The sequence below is a fragment of the Podarcis raffonei genome, chromosome 1 (assembly GCF_027172205.1).
Source record: "Podarcis raffonei isolate rPodRaf1 chromosome 1, rPodRaf1.pri, whole genome shotgun sequence".
Lineage (NCBI taxonomy): Eukaryota > Metazoa > Chordata > Lepidosauria > Squamata > Lacertidae > Podarcis > Podarcis raffonei.
The window spans coordinates 130,229,513-130,251,407 of NC_070602.1; the positions used below are offsets into that span (position 1 = coordinate 130,229,513).

Genomic DNA, 21,895 nt, shown 5'->3' on the forward strand with positions numbered 1-21,895 from the left:
AGTTCAGTCGGTTTCCCGATCTAGCAAGCAGCAGAAAGTTGTGATCTCAGCTATGGTAAAACCTCTATATTAGTCCAGGCACAGGCCTGATTCCGCCCCAGCTCCCCAATGTGTTGTTCCCTTCTACGCTCTCGTTTCCAGCAGAAGAGCTTTTGGAAAGAAACCGCAAGAACATCTCGAAAACTATTTCTTCCCCTCGGAAAGCTCAAGCTTGCTCGGACGTTTGCCCTGCCACAGAGGCGATCTCTTGCCCAGTTGGAAAGCAGAAATAAGCGAACTGCCCACCGTTCGGTAGATAAAGTTCCTGAGGGTAGGTTTTACCTCTGCCGGTTTTCCGACGCCGATGATGATCAACTTGCCGTCCTCGAGGCCCACCAGAATATGGCTGGACTCTTTGGTCACAGACACACAGCGGATCGGCAGCCGCATGGCCAACGGGGAGGTGCTGGGGCTGAGGCTGAAATAAATGGAAACAGAACAGCCTGGTTAGCAACCCCTAGAAACGCGCCAAAGATTTATTTTAGACGAGGATGTCTGGATACAGGGAGAATATTGACATTGACCGGTAGGCCTTATGCTTGTGGGAGGTCCAACGTCAGAAAGGACAAAGATGGTTTCAAAGGTGGGGGACGGGACCTTTTGACATATATTTGCATAAAGGTAAAGGGACCCCTGATCATTATGCCCAGTCGCGGACGACTCGGGTTGCGGCGCTCATCTCGCTTTACTGGCCGAGGCAGCCGGCGTACAGCTTCCGGGTCACATGGCCAGCATGACTAAGCCGCTTCTGGCGAACCAGAGCAGCGCACACAACGAAGCGTGAGTGGTCCTTTTGCGCCAGGACTGGAGATCACACCCAAGTTGTTTGTAGCATCTCACGATGCAAAGCTGCTATTTAGTGGAGGCCATTGGGACAACAGCATCAGAGTGACTCACGAAGGGGAAATTGATGGCACAGCATAAAAGGCACATGGGTAAGTCATTTCTGATAATGGGGGGTAGGGGTGGGAGAGAGAGAGATGGGTACTTCAGTATGTTGCTTTGATCAGTTAGCAAGGTAAAGGTAAAGGGACCCCTGACCATTAGGTCTAGTCTTGGCCGACTCTGGGGTTGTGGCGCTCATCTCGCTTTACTGGCCGAGGGAGCCGGCATACAGGCCAGCAGGACTAAGCCACTTCTGGCGAACCAGAGCAGCGCACAGAAACGCCGTTTACTTTCCCGCCGGAGAGGTACCTATTTATCTACTTGCACTTGGACATGCTAGGAACTCCCGCCGTGCTCAGAAGGCTTGCGGATAGCTTCCTGAAGCCTGGAGAGCGAGAGGGGTCGTGCGCACCGACCCCTCTCGCTCTCCAGGCTTCAGCCAAAGCCTGCATTCGCTCCATAGGACGCACACACATTTCCTCTTCATTTTTGGAGGGGGGAAAGTGCGTCCTATAGAGCGAAAAATACGGTACTTCCTGCCCCTCCCAAACGTTCTCAGTACCTGTGGAGATCTCGTATGGATAGAAATCCCTGTAGGCTCCCTGTGACAATATATTCCCCAGCCACGCACAGATCCGACACGTCCTCTTTCAGGCTCTCAGAGCCCAAGTACCTTCCATTCACAGAATAGAGATGTAGTGCATTTTTATCCTGAGAAAAACAAAGCAGAATTGATTGCAGGAGACTGCATAATGAAAGCATTTCTTCAGAACAGAGGCAGATAAATACTGTGAGAGAGAAAGAGGCAGAGAGACAGAGAGGAAAGCAAACCTTTTGCTCACACCAGCCTGCAGCAATTTTAAATTGTGCTTCTTTTTAAAAAACATAATTTTGATTTATTTTGTGTTTTACAATTTCAGATCAATGTTTTGCATCCTTAAGGTATCAATGACTTCCCTTCTTCTCTTTCCATGGTTCATTTTGCATATCTTATATCCCTGCATATTTTACAAAAACTGTACCAATCGGTTTTCCATTATTACATCCATCAGAAGTGATTTACACCGGTGAATTTATCTTAATGCTGCCAGTGTTTTCAGCTGTACACAGTTATTTCCCATATATTCAATAAATGTTTTCCCATCTTCTTTAAACGTATGTTCTTCTTGTTCTCTTATTCTATATGTTAAGTCTGCAAGTTGTGCATATTCTGTCAACTTAAGTTGCCAATCTTTCTGGGTTGGGACCTTGCTCATTTTCTATTTGGGGGCTAACAAAACACGGGCCACAGTTGTTGCATACATAAATCACCTTTTCTGACACCTGAGAATTTCAGTCTGAGTTATCCCCAACAAAAAGGACCCTGTTTTTTGGGAAAGTAATTTGAAACATATTTTTTTCCAATTCATTATAAATCATTTGCCAATACTCTTTTACCTTTTTACATGTCCACCACATATGAAAGAGCGATGTGGTGGTTTTAAAGGTTAAGTTCTTACATAAATAAATAAACTTCAATTTGTGCTAGGTGTACTACACACTGTTGGGAGAATCTGGGCCCATGAGCTTAAGAAAGGAGGATATTATTATTATTATTATTATCATCATCATCGCCGTCATTATTATTACAGTCGTACCTTGGAAGTCAAACAGAATCTGTTCTGGAAGTCCGTTCTTCCAAAACGTTTGGAAACCAAATCACAAGTTCTGATTGGCTGCAGGAAGCTCCTACAGCCAACCAGAAGCCGTGGAAGCCCCGTCAGACATTCGGGTTCCAAAAGAACGTTCGCAAACCGGAACAATGACTTCCGGCTTTGCGGCGTTCGGGAACCAAAACGTCCAAATTCCAGGGCATCTGACAACCAAGGTATGACTGTATTATTTAATCCAAAGGTATCAGGATGGTTCACAATACAGTCATACCTTGGGTTGAACTAGCTTCCGGATGAATATTTTCAGGTTGCGCTCTGCGGCGACCCGGAAGTAATGGAGCGCATTACTTCTGGGTTTCGCTGCTCGCGCATGCGCAGATGGTCAAAATGACGTCACACGCATGCACAGAAGTGGCGAAATGCGACCCGTGCACGCGCAGACACGCCGTTGCATGTTACATTTACTTCGGGATGCGAACAGGGATCTGGAACGGATCCCGTTCGTATCCAGAGATACCAATGTATAAAAATAGGTTAGGAGGGGGCAATATGGGGGGGGGGAGGGAAGGTAAGAATTGGCCTAAGAGTGCCCAGTTGGCATAAGAAGTACCACTGATTCCCTCTCCAATCCCCCCTCCCACCCTGGAAGCAAAATAAAACAAAGACCCATGCTTCTAGGCCTTTGTGAGTCTGGCTGTCCCCATACCTTGAGAGTTGTCTTTCCTTCTACACTGGTGTGGACAACTATATGTCCTTCCCAGGAGACGGCAAGATTTGGGACAGTGAGCGAGAGAGCTCTCTCGCAGGGCGGCCGCAGAGTCTTCACGTACTGACCTTTCCGAATCGTATGCACAATCACAGTGCCGTCCTGTTCAAAAGGGAGAAAGAAAAATCCACGCATTCAAAAAGCTTTCTAAGACATTAACAACAACATTTTATTTATACCCCACCCATGTTTCCTCAGCCACTCTGGGCGGCTCCCAACAGCATATTAAAAGCACAATAAAACGTCAAACATTAAAAGCTTCCCTAAACAGGGACGCCTTCAGATGTCTTCTAAAAGTCAGGTAGTTGTTTATTTCCTTAACAGCAGCTGGGAGGGCGTTCCACAGGGCGGGCGCCACCACCAAGAAGGCCCTCTGCCTTGTTCCCTGTAACCTCACTTCTCGCAGGGAGGGAATTGCCAGAAGGCCCTCGGAGCTGGACCTCAGTGTCTGAGTTGAACGATGGGGGTGGAGACGCTCCTTCAGGTTTCAATGTAATTTTTTTAGCATATGTGGAACCATGTGAAGCATTCTGCATGGCAGCAGTACAGGCAGGGATGTTTTAAAACAGGGGTGTTTTGAACTGAGAATCCCAGTGATGAGAGCGGCTCTGTTAGAAATAGAGCGACACACACAAAAAAGACACACAGGGGAGGCAGTGTAGGCTGGTCCAGTAACGGGGTACAGCCTCACCATCCTTACCCTTCCCCTGCCCATGTACCTGCCTGCCCTCCTGCCTTACTTATAACCGGTCCAGGGGGCGGCATCCTTTCTCAGCACTCAGCCCTTGTAGAACACATCAGGGTGGAAGATGGGGACAAAATCAGCATCAGTTGCCTTTCCCCATCTTCTGCTCTGGCTCTGCCTATACAGTATCAATTAATTGCTTGGCTTATCATTTGACAGGTTTGGGGCCGTTTTGGGTTTTCCCTGATCTGCAATGTGTGTGCATGTGTTAATTCTATATTTCTATTTCATCAGATACACCAGGTTTCCTTCTCCACCCTTCACTTTAAAAGAAAGGAGGAGGAGGAGGAGAAGGAGGGATTTTAGAAATAAATATGAAAGTAAAAGCAAAAAACAAAATCCTAAGACCCAATGCCAAGGACATCACATACATTTTCACACACACACACACACACACACACACACACACTGCTATTTAAACAACCTTAAAATATCAATGACTTCCCTTCTTCTCCTTCCATGGTTCATTTTGCATAACATAAATCCCTGAATATTTTATATAAACTAAACCATTCAGCATTCCATTATTACATCCATCAAAACTGTTTGAATTTATCTTAATGCTGCCAACGTTTTCAAACATACAGAGTTTCCCCCCATATATTCAATAAACATTTCCCAATCTTCTTTAAACGTCCCTTCCCTTTAAAGAAGGACGTCACATTTTGAACATGCAACGGTACAATCCTGTACATATGTACTCAGAATTAAGTCTTGCTGTGTCCTGAGAAATCTCTATGTAGGACAAGAAGCTACAGTTAGAACTGGATATGGAACAACTGATTGGTTCAAAATTGGAAAAGGAGTACGACAAGGCTGTATTTTGTCTCCCTGCTTATTTAACTTATATGCAGAATTCATCATGCGAAAGGCTGGCCTGGATGAATCCCTAGCCGGAATTAAGATTGCCGGAAGAAATATCAACAACCTCAGATATGCAGATGACACAACCTTGATGGCAGAAAGTGAGGAGGAATTAAAGAACCTTTTAATGAGGGTGAAAGAGGAGAGCGCAAAATATGGTCTGAAGCTCAACATCAAAAAAACGAAGATCATGGCCACTGGTCCCATCACCTCCTGGCAAATAGAAGGGGAAGAAATGGAGGCAGTGAGAGATTTTACTTTCTTGGGCTCCATGATCACTGCAGATGGTGACAGCAGTCACGAAATTAAAAGACGCCTGCTTCTTGGGAGAAGGGCAATGACAGGCCTAGACAGCATCTTGAGAAGTAGAGACATCACCTTGCCAACAAAGGTTCGTATAGTTAAAGCTATGGTTTTCCCAGTAGTGATGTATGGAAGAGAGAGCTGGACCATAAAGAAGGCTGATCGCTGAAGAATTGATGCTTTTGAATTATGGTGCTGGAGGAGACTCTTGAGAGTCCCATGGACTGCAAGAAGATCAAACCTCTCCATTCTGAAGGAAATCAGCCCTGAGTGCTCACTGGAAGGACAGATTGTGAAGCTGAGGCTTCAGTACTTTGGCCACCTCATGAGAAGAGAAGACTCCCTGGATAAGACCCTGATGTTGGGAAAGATGGAGGGCACAAGGAGAAGGGGGCGACAGAGAACAAGATGGTTGGATAGTGTTTTCGAGGTTACCAGCATGAGTTTGACCAAACTGCGGGAGGCAGTGGAGGACAGAGGTGCCTGGCGTTCTCTGGTCCATGGGGTCACGAAGAGTCGGACACGACTAAACGACTAAACAACAACAACAACAACGTGTTCATTGGGACTTATTCCCAGATTAAGTCTGCCTAGCAGCAGTGCAGCCTAAAAACACAACTCGCGAGCGTAAATGCAAGGGGTAACAACGAAGCACATGGACGAGGTCGCCCAAGACTTGAGAATTAAATCACGGGACGGTTATTTGCTTTCAGTGTAGTTGGGGAAATAGCAAGCAAACTCACCCTGCCCCCTGACACAGCCATGTCCAGTTCTGTACTGATGCCAACACAAGAAACTTCATGGGTGTGTCCATACAGAATCTGCAACGGTTTAGGTGCCAGGCCTACAGGCACGCCTCCCTGGTGTAAATAATAAAAAAATATATTTTAACCATACAGAAGGCCCTTTCAAAACATCAATGTGCTTAGATGCAACTATTAGTCAAACAGTTATTTCTAAATCAGTGGTTCCTTTTGCTTTTCTCGTCGCATAACGAAGCAATTTCTCACAAAATCAATGTACAGAAAATGATTGCAACATACAATCCTGGTAAGAGTCGTGTTTTGAATCAGACTACTGCTGGTATATACAGTGGAACCTCTATTTGCGACCATAATTCGTTCCAGAGGTCCGTCCGGAGGTCGAAACAGGTTGCTGGGAGAGGTGCCGTTGTGCGCATGCGCGAACGGTGGCCCACCCACAGGTTACTTCCGGGTTTGCCGCGGTCGCGACTTGGAACGACCATAAGAGGCGGTGATGGTAAGTAGAGGTTCAGCTGTATTCACAAAATACAAGTCCAGTCAGATTTGAATACACAGCCAGAGGCCCGTGTAATACCACACACACCAATAAACCTTGGAAAGTGTTTTGTCCAATAATAATAATAATAATAATAATAATAATAATAATAATAATAATAATAATTTATTTATATCCCGCCCTTCTGAAGCCAAAGCGGCTAACAACAGTAAAATAATACAACATTCTAAAATCATTTTGTTATAAAATTAATTCAAATCAAATTAATGGCAACCATTGGGCTAGAGTTCTGTGAGGATTGCCAGAGGAGGGGGGTCAGACTGTGCCTTGGCCAAAGGCCTGGTGGAACAGCTCTGTCTTGCAGGCCCTGCAGAAAGATGTCAAGTCCCGCAGGGCCCTAGTCTCTTGTGACAGAGCGTTCCACCAGATCGGAGCCACAGCCGAAAAAGCCCTGGCTCTGGTTGAGGCCAGCCTAACCTCCCTGTGGCCTGGGACCTCCAAGATGTTTTTGTTTGAAGACCGTAAGGTCTTCTGTGGGACATACCGGGAGAGGCGGTCCCGTAGGTACGAGGGTCCTAGGCCGCATAGGGCTTTAAAGGTTAAAACCAGCACCTTAAACCTGATCCTGTACTCCACTGGGAGCCAGTGCAGCTGGTAGAGCACTGGGTGAATGTGATCTCGCAGCGAGGACCCCGTAAGGAGTCTCACCGCGGCATTCTGCACCCGCTGGAGTTTCTGAGTCAGTCTCAAGGGCAGCCCCACATAGAGTGAGTTACAATAAAAACAGTGTGGTTTTGCCCTTAGGCCCGGGGGAATCACTCATTTCTCTGTAAAAAGGTGATTTAAAATAAAATAAAATAGATCATCATTTTAAAAAATCAACACAGCCTTGTGAAGCAGCTACCACACTCCTAAAAAAGCTGGAGTACTCAGAACGGGGTAAACTATTTTAAAGTGGGGTTTTACTGATATTAGTAAATATCAGTAAAACTACGACTCTGTGGTATAAATGATGTGTTGTTTTCTGTTGATTGTTTCTCTATCGACTTCCTTGAGGCTGGAGGAAGAAGGGAATATCGGAATCTTGAATAAAAATAAACGAAGGAACTGTGAGTCACGCTCTTTAAGGGATTCTTCAGACCCAATTCCAAATATAGGGCAGCAGGCAACATTTTGTCACATTTAAAACTGCTTGTTCCTTGCAGAAGTGTGAACAAGAGATTTGCACCTTCAATGTGCAGCAGAATGCTCCGAGGAGTTAACAGCCCATCTTAAGAAAGAGTTTTTTTGGCACCTTAACATGAGCTTTCAGGCACCAGAGCTGACTTTGTCAGCCGTTATCCCAACGGCTTGCTGGCACACGTCCATCGCAGATCCCCAAGTTGCTCCTGTACATTTCGCACACTTTTCCATAATTCAGCAACCACAGAAAGCATGAGTTGGCTCTTAAGACGATCACACCTCAAGATCACAACACTTCTCCCACCCCTTGCTGCTTCCCAACCCACTGGTGGTTGTCTTCATGGACCTTCCAAAGCTAACTTACCTGCTGAACAACTTGCCATATCATACAAGTGGTGTCCCTCGAGCCCGAAATTAAATGGATTCCGCAGAAATCCATAGCCAGGCATGTCACTATATCTGAACAGAGAAGGAAAGCGATTAGCTGAGGACAGCAAGATACGTTCCCATTTTTCAAAATGCAATTTAAAAGGGACTGCGGCGTGCCAGCTTCTACAAAAACAGGTGCGTGGTTCTACGCTGCAAAGCAGCCAGCTGGAAGAATGGTTTAACGGCGAGTGAAGGGTGTCAGCCAGACTCTAAATAAGAAATGATGTGCGTGTCCGAGGAAATGAGGATGATCAGGAGTGGAAATGATGATGGAACAGGAGTGGGAAACCTGATTGTATTATTGTATTAATATTATTGTATTGTATTAAATTGCATTACTGTATTTTTCGCTCTATAAGACGCACCAGACTACAAGACGCACCTAGTTTTTGGAGGAGGAAAACAAGAAGAAAAAAATCTGAATCTCAGAAGCCAGAAGAGGGATCGCTGCGCAGTGAAAGCAGCGATCCCTCTTGCTGTTCTGGCTTCTGTGACAGCTGCGCAGCCTGCATTCGCTCCATAAGACACACACACATTTCCCCTTACTTTTTAGGAGGGAAAAAGTGAGTCTTATAGAGCAAAAAATACGGTATGTTTGAGAACCAGGATACGACTGTATGTTGTTGAACACCCAACTTCTATAAACCCCCGATAGCATGGCTTGCCGTCAGGGATGATGGGAGCGTTAGTCTAGCAACAGGAACCCTGGTAGCTATTATTATTCTCTCTCTCTCTCTCTCTCTCTCTCTCTCTCTCTCACACACACACACACACACACACACATTTTTCAAAAGGGTACAATAAGCAATAAACCATGTCTGCCTTTACGTGCCGAGAAAGCAATGCTGAGATCTCTTGACAATGAGCTCTCTGCTCCAAAGGGGAGCTACATGCGAAGGGATGTGCTTAGCTCAGATTCCACCTCTTCAGCAAGAGGGATCGCTGCGCAGTGAAAGTAGCAATCCCTCTTGCTGTTCTGGCTTCTGGGATAGCTGTGCAGCCTGCATTCGTTCCATAAGACGCACACACATTCCCCCTTACTTTTTAGGCGGGGAAAAGTGAGTCTTATAGAGCAAAAAATACGGTAATTTAATTTGGTTTGAGTTGATTCGTAATAATTTGGAAAATCAATAAAAATAAATTGGGCAGGGGGGAGAGAAGACAGGGAGACCAATGCCTTGGTGGGTTATCTGGGCTCCGAATCATCCAATAATATTAGCAGGATCACTTTGGGAAGGAGAACTACTATTGCACCAAAGCAGCAGAGATAGCTCTAATTCTCTGGGCCGGGGGAAGAGGGGAATCCATTCCATAAGGGGCTTCCTTTTGCATTTCTAGTTTGTGCACGACTCTTGCTAATTGATCAAAGCAACATGCTGAAGTACCCATCTCTCCCTCTCATAGCCGTCAACCGTCCCTTATTTGGCGGGAAAGTACCTTATCCCAGTGCCGTGTCCCGCTGCTGTCCCTTATTGATGATATCCCTTAAATTTCCCGGGTTTCAAAGGAAGCAGCTCCTCTCCCTCCCTCCCTGCCGGCCAGGGAGGAGGGAGGCTCCAACTGTGTTGCTTGGCTGCGTTGCTCACCCAATAAGGAGTCTAAGAACGACTGGGGGGTGGAGCTTGCATGCCTTGTGCCGATCAAATCGGCTGTGTTGCCTAGGGACTCGCCTTTGCTCAGCGCTTCCCAGCGGAGAGATGACGGTGGTTTTCCTTGCTGCCTCCCCTTTGCCGGGTTGCTGCGCTGTGGGAACCACCACTTGAGGCTTCGTTTGGCTGCTGGCTGGGCTTTCTGCCTTTGGCTCGGAGGGGCTCAGAAGTCGAACATAGCTGCGCTCTGAAAATCCCTTATTTTGGCTGCTGATCCCTTATTTCCGAGGCTGCTGGCCCCTTATTTTCAAATCTGTAAGTTGACAGCTATGCTCCCTCTCCCACCCCCCGTTATCAGAAATGACTTACCCATGTGCCTAATATGCTGTGCCATCAATTTCCCCTTTGTGAGTGACGTCACTCTGATGCTGTTGTCCCAATGGCCTCCACTAAATAGCAGCTTTGCATCGTGAGATGCTACAAACAACTTGGGTGTGATCTCCAGTCCTGGCGCAAAAGGACCACTCACGCTTCGTTGTGTTCTGCAAACAATTGGTGACGTTAAGGTCTGTGTTGCCTATTTAAAGGCATTAATTTCCGCTACCTACAATGCTCAGCCCATAATTTCAAGATAAATATAAGTTCATTAAACTCACCTGCACAAATACAGAAAACAAAATAAAGTTAAGCAAAAGACAGGGAAGCAATTCGTAATTTATCGAAGTTCCCAAAGCTCATTGTGTATATTTAATCTCAGTAATGAGCGTAATTATTCTCATACTAAAGGTAAAGGGACCCCTGACCATTAGGTCCAGTTGTGGCCGACTCTGGGGTTGTGGCGCTCATCTCGCTTTATTGGCCGAGGGAGCTGGCGTACAGCTTCCGGGTCATGTGGCCAGCATGACTAAGCCACTTCTGGCAAACCAGAGCAGCGCACAGAAACGCCATTTACCTTCCCACCGCAGCGGTACCTATTTACTTGCACTTTGACATGCTTTCGAACTGCTAGGTTGGGATGAGCTGGGACCGAGCAACGGGAGCTCACTCCGTCGTGGGGATTCGAACCGCCGACCTTCTGATCGGCAAGTCCTAGGCTCTGTGGTTTAACCCACAGCACCACCCGCATCCCTCATATTCTCATACTACACCCACACAAATACAAAAAACGAAATAAAGTTAAGCAAAAGACAGAGAAGCAATTCGTAATTTATCAAAATTCCCAAAGTTCATTGCGTATATTTAATCTCAGCAATGAACATTATTATTCTCATACTAGCTAAAGGCCTTTTACTATGGCAGGTAGCAAGGTGTGACTCTCTTATCAAAGTGACTAAGATAAAGGTCACCATGAAGAGCTGGCCATAGTTTGCTGGCTCAGACAAAATGGAAACTGTGGTTTGCCTCAAACCATGACTGGGAGTGGGAAGAATAACAGAAGGTGTGAACTCAAGGCTTATCATTGCTTATCCACATGGCTTGGCATTATGTCTAAACCACTCAAATACATTCAAAGCTGGCGAGTTTCACAGCTGAGCATAGATCCGAGTCGAGGCTCTGAGACATTATGGTCCTAACTACTAACTACTGCATGACATCAGCTTTTAATACACATTTTTACCCTCTGTACGGTGGTACCTCGGGTTACATACGCTTCAGGTTACATGCGCTTCAGGTTACATACGCTTCAGGTTACAGACTCTGCTAACCCAGAAATAGTGCTTCAGGTTAAGAACTTTGCTTCAGGATGAGATCAGAAATCGGGTGGTGGCGGCATGGCGGCAGAAGGCCCCATTAGCAAAGTGGTGCTTCAGGTTAACAACAGTTTCAGGTTAAGTACGGACCTCCGGAACGAATTAAGTACTTAACCCGAGGTACCACTGTACCTACATCTGTGTTGTTTACAACCAAGGATAACACTTCAGACGTCTGGCGAAAGTCCTCCTGAATCATGGCACGATAAAGACCAGAAAATGATCTCTATTCTGATTTTACTCACTTGGGATTTGTCACAGTTTGATCTCTCAGAAAAGTGAAATAGTTGGAGATATTTCTGTCGTAAGGCAACCACCCGTGAGTTCCAATGACGCAGTTCTGACTCACTGTTACCTTCAGAAGAACGTGCGTTGGGAGAAAGCAGAGAAACGACCAATGATTAAAGCACTGCATCTAATTAGCTACATTTACACAACGATCAATATCAAGGAGGAGAACAGCTGATTTTCCTTCTCTTCTTCCCCTCCCTACTTCCCCCCTTGTTTAGATTGTAGTAGTAGTAGCAGTAATAATAATGATGATGATAATGATAATAATAATAATAATACGAGGGTAGAGATGCACTTTATTGCCATTTACTAGGTAGTGTAATAATAATCTGATCTACTTGAAGAGAGTGAAAGTGCTTCAGACCAGGGCAAAATGAGCTCAGTAGAAATGATAACACTTCACGTCACAGTCTGTGGTTTTTCACAGTTATACAGGGCAACAGCATCAATATTATTATTATTATTATTATTATTATTATTATTATTATTATTAATTATTTGAAATTATATACCGCCCTATACCTGGGGGTCTCAGGGCGGTTCACAAAATAAAATCAAGATATAAAGCCACAAAATACATAATAAAAATAAAACAACCCAACACCCCCCCCATAAAAAAACACACTCTAAACAGGCATAGGATGTCAATCAGATCAAGCAAAGGCCTGGTTAAAAAGGAATGTTTTTGCCTGGCACCTAAAAGTGTATAATGAAGGTGCCAGACGAACATCCCTGGGGAGAGCATTCCACAGATGAGGAGCCACTGCAGAAAAGGCCCTGTTCTCATGTTGCTGAACCTCTTGGGGAGGAGGCACACAAGGGGGGCCACTAGGGGGCGCATCGGAAGATGGCTGACAATAATATCTCTCCGACCCACACGAGGTAATTTGGAGGCTATGATGGGAGTAATTAGCCTCCCTACCCCCCCAGGATGGTGGGGGGGCTGCCTTGCCTGCTGTGCCCTATACCACCCCCGAATTTGTGGGGATGGGGGCACTAGGCACATAGCCCTCCTGTGGGATCTTGGCGCTCCTGGACGCTGTCTCTGATCCGCACCACTAGCTGCAAGAACTTCAAAAGAAACCATTTGGATGAAGGAAAGCACATATTTCAAGAAAGGAGGGGGAGTAAAGACTGCAACAGAAGAGATCTCTGATAAAGCAAGACAAGATTAAATCATGAGAAGATACGTCAAGACACGGTATGGCAAATGACTGATGGGGGAGGGGAAAAAAACACCTTTCCTTTCTTTCCTTATGTGATTAAACAAGAATCCCCTCCCCTCACGAGTCAGAAATGTCGTTTTAAGGACTTAAGCTGTGGGTTTAAGGCTGTGTGGAGATAAACTTTCGAACCAAAGCATGTTTTAAGAAGAGCGTGGAATGTATAAGAGCTTTGAAATGACGCAGTTAAAAATGCCGTCACCATATTGGGAAGTTCTGTCAGAGGACTGAGTCTGGGAGGAGAAATAGAGAAATAGAGCTGTTTTTATATTGTGGGAGAAACTTCTCAGGGGGACTCAAGAGCGACAGTTCTGTAATTAATGATGGAAAGAGCAATGTTATCTATGAAGGCGATGATATATGGAAACCATCTCGAATTGAGGATTGGAAGGATGGAAAAATCCACACAGGATTATTATTGGTGTTTATCGGCTTAAGGAGACTATCAGAAGAGATCATAAAGGAAAAAGAGAAAATATATGAATAAGATGTGATGTGGAAACAGCAAGATAAGACTGGATAGAATTATGAACTCTGTTTGGACTGATTTGGACATTAACGCAGTAGCAAGAAGATGATCAGAATCCCCCCTTCGGATCTTGAAATATGGGTCCCCCCAACAAAAATTTAAAATTTGGCTTTGTAATTTGGAATTTATATGATGTGATTTAATTTGATGTGATTGGCCGGTTAATAAAAAATTATTAAAAAAAAAAAAGAGGAGGAGGAGGCACACAAAGGAGGCCCTCAGAAGATGACCTCAGGGTCCGGGTAGGTTTGTATGGAAAGAGGACGTTCTTGAGGTATTACGGTCCTGAGCCGTTTAAGGCTTAAGAGCATACAAATCACTATCAAGCTCAGTTGATAATCCCAAACAACATCAACAGCACTCTTCGTCACATCCTACTCACCAAAATCTCTGGGCTCCCTTGTGACATGAAAGAACGTGACTGATTCCTGGGGACAATGGACTTAACAATAGGTATCCCATCGCTGATCCCCTAAGAGAGAGGAGTGGGTGGGTGGGAAAAATAATAATTTCAGTTGGCAACTGTCAGCGCTGCCCAAGGTCCCAGCTCACACAAGACCAACGCTGCTTCTTTCTCTAGTATAAAAGTCTTTATTGAAGTTCAGTTTCACTTCCAGACGCGCAGCGCGCAACGCTACGTCTATACCTTAGACCGTCGAAGTTCCATCTGAATCTCCTCCCCCCTGACACCAGTTTAAGATTCTAGCCTTACTCCACCTCTTCCTCTGTTCCTTCCTTCTCTGGGTCCGCCTGCTAGTCGGAGTCTCAGCCCTCCTAGACTCCTCTGACGCTGAGTCCCCTGACTCTTCTCCCTCCCTCCTTCGGGCCTTTGGACCTGGCTCCCAATCCGGGTTTTCTGCTGTCCCGCGCTCCTCCACATTTGAACTTGGCGCGCGCGCGCAGCCTCCCACTTTCCTTCTGACCGTTACACTTGTGTCACTGCTCCCTCTTTCGGGGAGGCTAGCTGGACCTGGCCTTCCCTCCGTTCCCCCACTTCCCGATGGGGGTGTGGTTACCCCTGACTCATCTTCTCTCCCCACTGGAGGAGAGGCTGATCCTGGCTCATGTGACTCTTCCCCCCCACTGTGCTCTGGTGGGGGAACTGGTCCTGATCCTCCGCTGCTCCCTTGGGAGTCCCCGCTGGTCCCTTGTTTCTGGAGCGTCCCCCCTGGGACCCCCCTTGCCCTTACCATAGGCGCCCCCTTTTGGGAATCTTCTGATTCGCTGGAGAAGCTCATGGAATCTCTCGGGCCACTGTCATATTCCCCTACGCTCCCCTCTGATTCCTCTCCTCCGCTCTCTATTTGCTCTCTCCCCTGCGCTTCTGCTCCTGAGCCTCTGACAGCAACAGTTGGATGAGAATGGGCAGACAGTAGTTGGCAAAGCTCCCCATGAGATCAACAAGTTGTGCAAATCCTCTTGGCGCAGTAGTCTCCAACATTTTTAGAGCAAGGGTCAACCTTCAGCCCAACCGGGCAATTGGGGATCCACACCTCATTCCCCTCCACCTTCCGCTTGTAGGGCTGCTGTTGAGATCCACTTCGGGTCAGACAGCATCCCAGTAATGGCTAGGATGGGAAATTAGTTGCCCTGCAGGTACTGCTGGACTACAACTCCCATCATCGCTGACCAATGGGGTCATGCTGGCTGGGGCTGATGGGAGTTGGAAGTCCGGCTGCAAGTTTCTGACCCACCAGTCGAAAACCAGTGTCTTGGGCTCACGTACCCTAAAGGCACAGGGAAAGGAAGTGTAGGAAAAGTACCGTATTTTTCGCTCCATAGGGCGCACCGGACCATAGGGCACACCTAGTTTTTAGGGGGGGAAATCAAGAAATCAAGAAAAAAAATCTCCCCCCCCCAGCCCCAAAGAGCAGCGTACAGGCGCAACCTCTCCCTGCCGGAAGGGTTGTGCGCGGCTATGGCACAAGCCAAGGCAGCCAGCGGGATCCATCCTGCCTGGAGAGGCTACCCGGGCCTAAAGAAGCCATAGCCACGTGCAGCCTCTCCCTGCCAGAGGGGCTGCGCGGCTATCTCTAAAGCCTGGAGAGCGAGAGGGGTCGGTGCGCACCGAAGCCTCTCGCTCTCCAGGCTTCAGCGAAAGCAACGCAAAGCCTTTGGAGCACGGAGGGAGTGCTCCCTCTGCGCTTCGGAGGCTTCGCGTTGCTATCGCTGAAGCCAAGGAGCCTGCATTCGCTCCATAGGACGCACACACATTTCCCCTCAATTTTTGAGGGGGAAAAGTGTGTCCTATAGAGCGAAAGATACGGTATGCTCCTCAGCAATGTTATTCTCCTTGCCACTCCATCCCAAATATGTGCATATGAGATAATGACTGGGTATCTTCTTCCTTGGCGATCACTCGTAGGCAAGTAAGATTGTCTTCCATGAACACGGTTTTAACCAGGCATAGGCAAACTCGGCCCTCCATATGTTTCTGAGACTACAATTTCCATCATCCCTGACCACTGGTCCTGTTAGATAGGGATGATGGGAGTTGTAGTCCCAAAACATCTGGAGGGCCGAGTTTGCTATGCCTGGTTTTAACAGTGAGTCCGTAAGCGACTGTGGAGGCCAATTCTGGATCCACATGTCCTTTGACAGTGGGGACATAGGTTTCCAGGCAGGAGTTGATCACGTTGAGGGTTTGCCAAGCGTGCCTTCCTCTTTGCACATTTCTAACTTTCATCCGGAGTTCGAGTGTCTTCAAAGCCCATGACACCTTTGGTAAAGGCTGTTCTCCAACGGGAGCGCTCACAGGCCGGCGTTTCCCAGTTCTCTGTGTTTATACTACTTTTTTATTTAGATTTGCCTTGAGAGTGTCTTTAAACCTTTTGTTGACCACCAGCATTACGCTTTCCATTTTGAAGTTCGGAATAGAGTAGTTGCTTTGGAAGACAATAATCAGGCATCTGCACAACATGACCAGTCCAACAAAGTTGATGTTGAAGAATCATTGCACTGTTAACCGCCTTACAAGAAGGCATGGTGGGTGAAGAACAGTCAGGACTAATACTCATTGATTTTGTGGAACAGTGCCAGGGCCCCAAGCCAATCTTATAAGAGACCAGCCCTAGCCTTTTGAATACATTGCATGCACCACAGATAGGTAACCCAAGCCTTGCAACGAGCAAGACAGGCGGAATGGCTGCACATATTGGCCTAGCTAGAAAGAACCTCGTTGTTTTCAAGCCGACTCTCTCTAAATTCATGTTTATGCAATGTTGTCAAGATGTTACCTCAATGAAGAATGACTTCAATTCAGGGAGATGTTGGAACAGGTGAAATGCAGCGTTTTCATTTCTGGTCTGCTTTTGCACCACTTCCGCCGCAGACAGTCTTGCAGGATGCGGCTCCTGGGTAAAACATAAATAGCAGGGAAATTGTGGAAGCCTTCTTCAAACCTGGCAACGAAGTTACTAGGAATTTAGGCTTGCCTAACCAGGGACGCGGGTGGCGCTGTGGGTTAAACCACAGAGCCTAGGACTTGCCGATCAGAAGGTCGGCGGTTCGAATCCCCATGACGGGGTGAGCTCCCGTTGTTCGGTCCCTGCTCCTGCAAACCTAGCAGTTCAAAAGCATGTCAGAGTGCAAGTAGATAAATAGCTACCACTCCGGTGGGAAGGTAAATGGTGTTTCCGTGCACTGCTCTGGTTCGCCAGAAGCGGCTTAGTCATGCTGGCCATATGACCCAGAAGCTGTACGCCGGCTCCCTCGGCCAGTAAAGCGTGATGAGCGCCGCAACCCCAGAGTTGTCCGCGACTGGACCTAATGGTCAGGGGTCCCTTTACCTTACCTAACCATGCACAATTATCGGGCAAGCACATTTTGCAAGGAGACTAGAAGAACAACTTAGTAAATCCAGTACAAGGATGGCTGGGCGAAACATATACACTCACACGGGGCTCTCTAGCCAAATTTAAGTTTTCAACTCTGCATATTTATTTGTTTTTCTACATTTACAGCCCACATTGGAACCTAAGGTGGTGACCGTGTGGTTCCCAGGCACTGACCAGAGCCAGACCAACTTAATTTCGACAAGACAGAGGCCTTGTGTGCCTTTGGACCACACACACACACACACACACACACACACACGAAACAATATATTATTCCCCTCTCTTCCCCTCCACCCACAGCATATCCAAAAGGAGTGTTTCAGTGCAGGGTAGCAAACTTGTGTTCTCTATTGCTGCCAAAGGACTTACCTTGAGTAGCTGACAAGGGGTTTGTCCAAAATTGTTAATCATCCCCTCTAAAGCTTTCCTTTCTTTCTCGTCGGTCAAGGCATCAAGATCTACAGCTCCTGGGAAGACAGTAAACAAATCAGTGGGGCACACCCCATTCATTTAATTACACAATTTAGACACAAGGTCTTTCGCCTAATTTATCTGTTACTGGGAGGCATGTAGTTTCTTCCTCCTTTGCAGCTGTTCCCATGATGCTCCTTCGTAAGGGATGGAGGCCTTTGTATTAGAGGTTACTGCCCACACACTTCTGCGCTTTTCTGCTGCTGTGGTGGCACCTCAGTAAAACCACTTCTTACTGTTTATAGTTTTTCCTCAGAGGCAGAGGAGAAGAACAGGAGTCACACTCAAATTCTCCAGTCAAGAGCTTCTTTATTGCTTGACTGGTTGAGCAAGGATCATTCCACATCAAATCAAGGCAAAAAAACAAGGGTTTCACCACCCACCGTCTCGGATTTTGATGAAACTTGGTGTACACCCTTCCCTTATGGTTGAACAAAAAAACCCCAACCCTTAAATTTCCCCCCTCTATCTCAAACGGTTTTAATTTTATAGCACTTCAAGGTTTCATGAAATCTGTGTTTCTCTTCCTCTTGAGAAGACATAAGAGACCCATAAATTTTATTCTTTGTTGAGAAAGAGCATATCTTTGCAATAATTTTCACCATCACAAACTTTTGATTCCATCATGCCCTCACACTGAAAATTTAGGTTTTCTAAACCTCCTTTTTCCACCAAAAAAACTACATTTGTACATTTTTTAGGCATTTATTTAAAAAATTGAGTGTTGGTGTATTTTCCCCTGAAATCCTCATCATGTTATTGAGCTCTGTGTAAAATTTCAAAGAGATCTGATCATTGGTTATGGAGAAAAAATATAAAATGCACACCAGGCCAAGGAACTCAAGAGGGACAGAAACACAGATTTCACGAAACTTTGAAGTGCTATAAAATTAAAACCATTTGAGATAGAGGGGGGGGATTTAAGGGGGTTTCTTTCAACCGTAAGGGAAGGGTGTACACCAAGTTTCATGAAAATCCAAGACGGTGGGTGGCATGACCGCATTGAACTGACCCACAAGCATTTCTGTTACTTTTATATACAAGCTATTTGCATTCCTTCTTTATCTCTCCAGCACGGTATAATCTCATTCCAGTAATTGACAATCCTGACACAGCAAAACCCACAGTATCAGCAGTACACATTGTCTTACTTCCAACCTTGTCGTCAGTGTGCGTGCTGACAGTGTGTGTGTGCACATGCACTTTCCTTGTGCAGAAATTGCAGCCTGCAACTTTCTCCCTTTATTTGCAACTCCAGCTGACACCAGACAAGCCGAGAGTGCAACTCCTACACACTTTTATCTGTTTCTTAAAGAACGTTTTCCTAACATTTTGCCTCCCCCCTGTTGTGGCTCAATGGGAATTAGCCGTAGAACGCTATGAGGCAGAAATCAGCAAGGTGCAATAATTTTGCCATGTAAATCACATTTAACTCTTTCCCACATGATACAATGATTTAAGAGTAACGTATAGCTTGGAGAAGGCTGATCGCCGAAGAATTGACGCTTTTGAATTCTGGTGCTGGAGGAGACCCTTGAGAGTCCCATGGACTGCAAGAAGATCAAACCGATCCACTCTGAAGGAAATCAGCCCTGAGTGCTCACTGGAAGGACAGATCGTGAAGCTGAGGCTCCAATACTTTGGCCACCTCCTGAGAAGAGAAGACTCCCTGGAAAAGACCCTGATGTTGGGAAAGATGGAGGGCACAAGGAAAAGGGGACGACAGAGGACGAGATGGTTGGACAGTGTTCTCGAAGCTACCAACATGAGTTTGACCAAGCTGCGGGAGGCAGTGGAAGACAGGAGGGCCTGGCCTGCTCTGGTCCATGGGGTTACGAAGAATCGGACACAAATAAACAAGAAAAACATAGCTTGGTACCTTCGTAAGTACAGTAATAGAACACATTCATGGCCTCCACCGCAGCTGGCCCTCTCTGTTTGTAGCCAAAAATCAGATCTATCCACTCGTGGAGATGAGCAGAGACGTACTCCGACTCCTAGGACAGACCGAGAGAACGGGTTTCAGCATTCGCAGGAAAAGTGGCAGCGAAGACCGCTGCAAAGTATTGTACATCCAAATCAAATGTTAGCAACAAAACGTACAGCTTAAGCCTTGCGGACAGCACGTGCTATATGCATTTTCGACACTGAACCCAGAGGGCAATCAATAGCTCACCAAAGCTTTCCTGTGTTTAAAAATGAAGTCCTCTGGTGACTGCGCCCATTTCGGGAGGAGAACATCATTCACGACTTCTTTCGAGATCTGCAGCTGCCCCAAGCTGAAATCTGTAGAGCCGCAATTAAGACAATTAGGTTGCTATTAACCGTGCAAAACAAACAAACAATAACAACAACAACAATTTATTATTTATACCAAGCCCATCTGGCTGGGTTTCCCCAGCCACTCTGGGCGGCTTCCAACCGAGTATTAAAAACAATACAGCATCAAACATTAAAAACCTCCCTAAACAGGGCCACCTTCAGTTGTCTTTTAAAAGTAAAATAGTTGCTTATTGCCTTGACATCTGCTGGGAGGGCGTTCCACAGGGCAGGCACCACCACCAAGAAGGCCCTCTGCCTGGTTCACTGTAACCTTACTTCTCGCAGCAAGGGAACCGTCAGAAGGCCCTCGGTGCTGGACCTCAGTGTCTGGGCAGAACGATGGGAGTGGAGACGCTCCTTCAGGTATATAGGACCAAAGGTCAGCACCAACACTTTGAATTGTGCTCGGAAACAATAAATGAAGCATTTATCAGGAGCTTTTAAAAGTCCATATGGAAGGGAGGTGAGAGGACAAAAAAAAAAATGCTGCTTAGGTAAATGATTACTTTGTCACAGAAATAGATTTCAGAAACAGTTATACAACAGAATATATCAGGAATGAGGAACCTGGGAGCTGGAGTCCCAACAACATCTGTGAGGCATACACCTCTGGAATACATTAAAAAACCAGTAATTTGGCTAAAAACAACTCCCACGTTTATTAGCTGTATGTGAATTTCTATGTGCCCTGCAACTAGGGGATCAAAATTTCAGCCAAGCACTTTACTTAGTTAACTACAACCAGGCAGCTTCTCCTCAGGGAAACGCACAGCCAGAAAATAATTCCACTACTTACTATTTTGATTCTCTAAGAACTCTGGAAAGTAGAAGAATTCTGGGATGAGCTCTTTCACATCGTTGGGGTTCTCCATGAGAGCTTGCCAGGTGGCAGGAATGGAATGGAACTGCCGATCCGCACAGTCAAATCTGTGGGTTAGAGAACGCATGGGACATGTGCCCTGAGAAATCTCTGAACGCAATCCAAGGCATAAGGAGGGATACTATCAATGCAAACGCCGGGATTCTGCTTAAACAGCACAGCTGTCTGCATTCCTTTGACAGCTTCTTATGGACAGTGCCAATCCTGAACGTATCGGATTCGTGAACATTATGTTCATATGCCTTCAGTAGCCGTAAAGCTCTTCTGGATGAAATACAATTGCCTCTGGTCTATTTTGGGGGAATTCTGCAATGTGTTTAAGTCATTACTCTGCTAACTACACAGTGGAATCTACTCTGGATCAATAGTGAGTAGAATTCCATGACAAAATATGCCAGAGACATGTGCTTTCCAGAGAGAGGAGGGTTCATCCTTAACCGAGACAGCAAGGATGGAGATTTTTCTGCCTGATTCATGTCATACTCATACCTGCCACTCTGAAGCTGGATGTGCAATGTGGTGAAAGGCTCTACCCGGATGAGGTAATGCATGACTCCAGCTGCGTTGGAATAGTGAGTGCCGTAGTGGAACTTGTCGACAATTCCAAGTGGGTCTTCAAAGTTCTCATATCTATAAGAGAGAGAGAGAGAGAGAGAATAGGGGTTCCATAGATGAATTCTCTCACCAATTGAATCAAATTCTGATTGCTGGCATATGAACACTTCAGGATTCCCACACCCCGCCCTGATGTTATTCTGTTATCAGTTAGCATCTGTGATATTAAAAACACTCTTCCTCCAAAAATGTTTGGGAAACAGCATTATCACAGGGTGCTGCAACTGTGCCCACTTTAGAACACGGGGGGAAATACTGAGCAA

At 46.2% G+C, this 21,895-nt stretch overlaps 1 protein-coding gene across 4 annotated transcripts in view; it reads right to left on the reverse strand.

Moving 5' to 3' along the window:
• Positions 1–21,895, reverse strand: part of NBEAL1 (neurobeachin like 1) — a 145,235-nt gene that overhangs the window by 5,589 nt on the left and 117,751 nt on the right. For all 4 annotated transcript variants that reach the window (XR_008327608.1, XM_053365990.1, XM_053365969.1 and 1 more), the window contains 14 exons: positions 21,507–21,647; positions 20,934–21,064; positions 19,992–20,101; positions 19,695–19,812; positions 17,714–17,811; positions 16,745–16,861; positions 13,891–13,980; positions 11,711–11,820; positions 10,084–10,256; positions 8,061–8,155; positions 5,998–6,114; positions 3,283–3,444; positions 1,487–1,635; positions 322–457 (listed from right to left, as the gene is read on the reverse strand). Coding sequence is in view for 3 of the 4 variants with exons in the window: in XM_053365990.1 (XP_053221965.1) it covers positions 322–457; positions 1,487–1,635; positions 3,283–3,444; positions 5,998–6,114; positions 8,061–8,155; positions 10,084–10,256; positions 11,711–11,820; positions 13,891–13,980; positions 16,745–16,861; positions 17,714–17,811; positions 19,695–19,812; positions 19,992–20,101; positions 20,934–21,064; positions 21,507–21,647 (1,747 nt within the window). In the remaining variant the exon portion in view is untranslated. The remainder of the gene's footprint in view (positions 1–321; positions 458–1,486; positions 1,636–3,282; positions 3,445–5,997; positions 6,115–8,060; positions 8,156–10,083; positions 10,257–11,710; positions 11,821–13,890; positions 13,981–16,744; positions 16,862–17,713; positions 17,812–19,694; positions 19,813–19,991; positions 20,102–20,933; positions 21,065–21,506; positions 21,648–21,895) is intronic.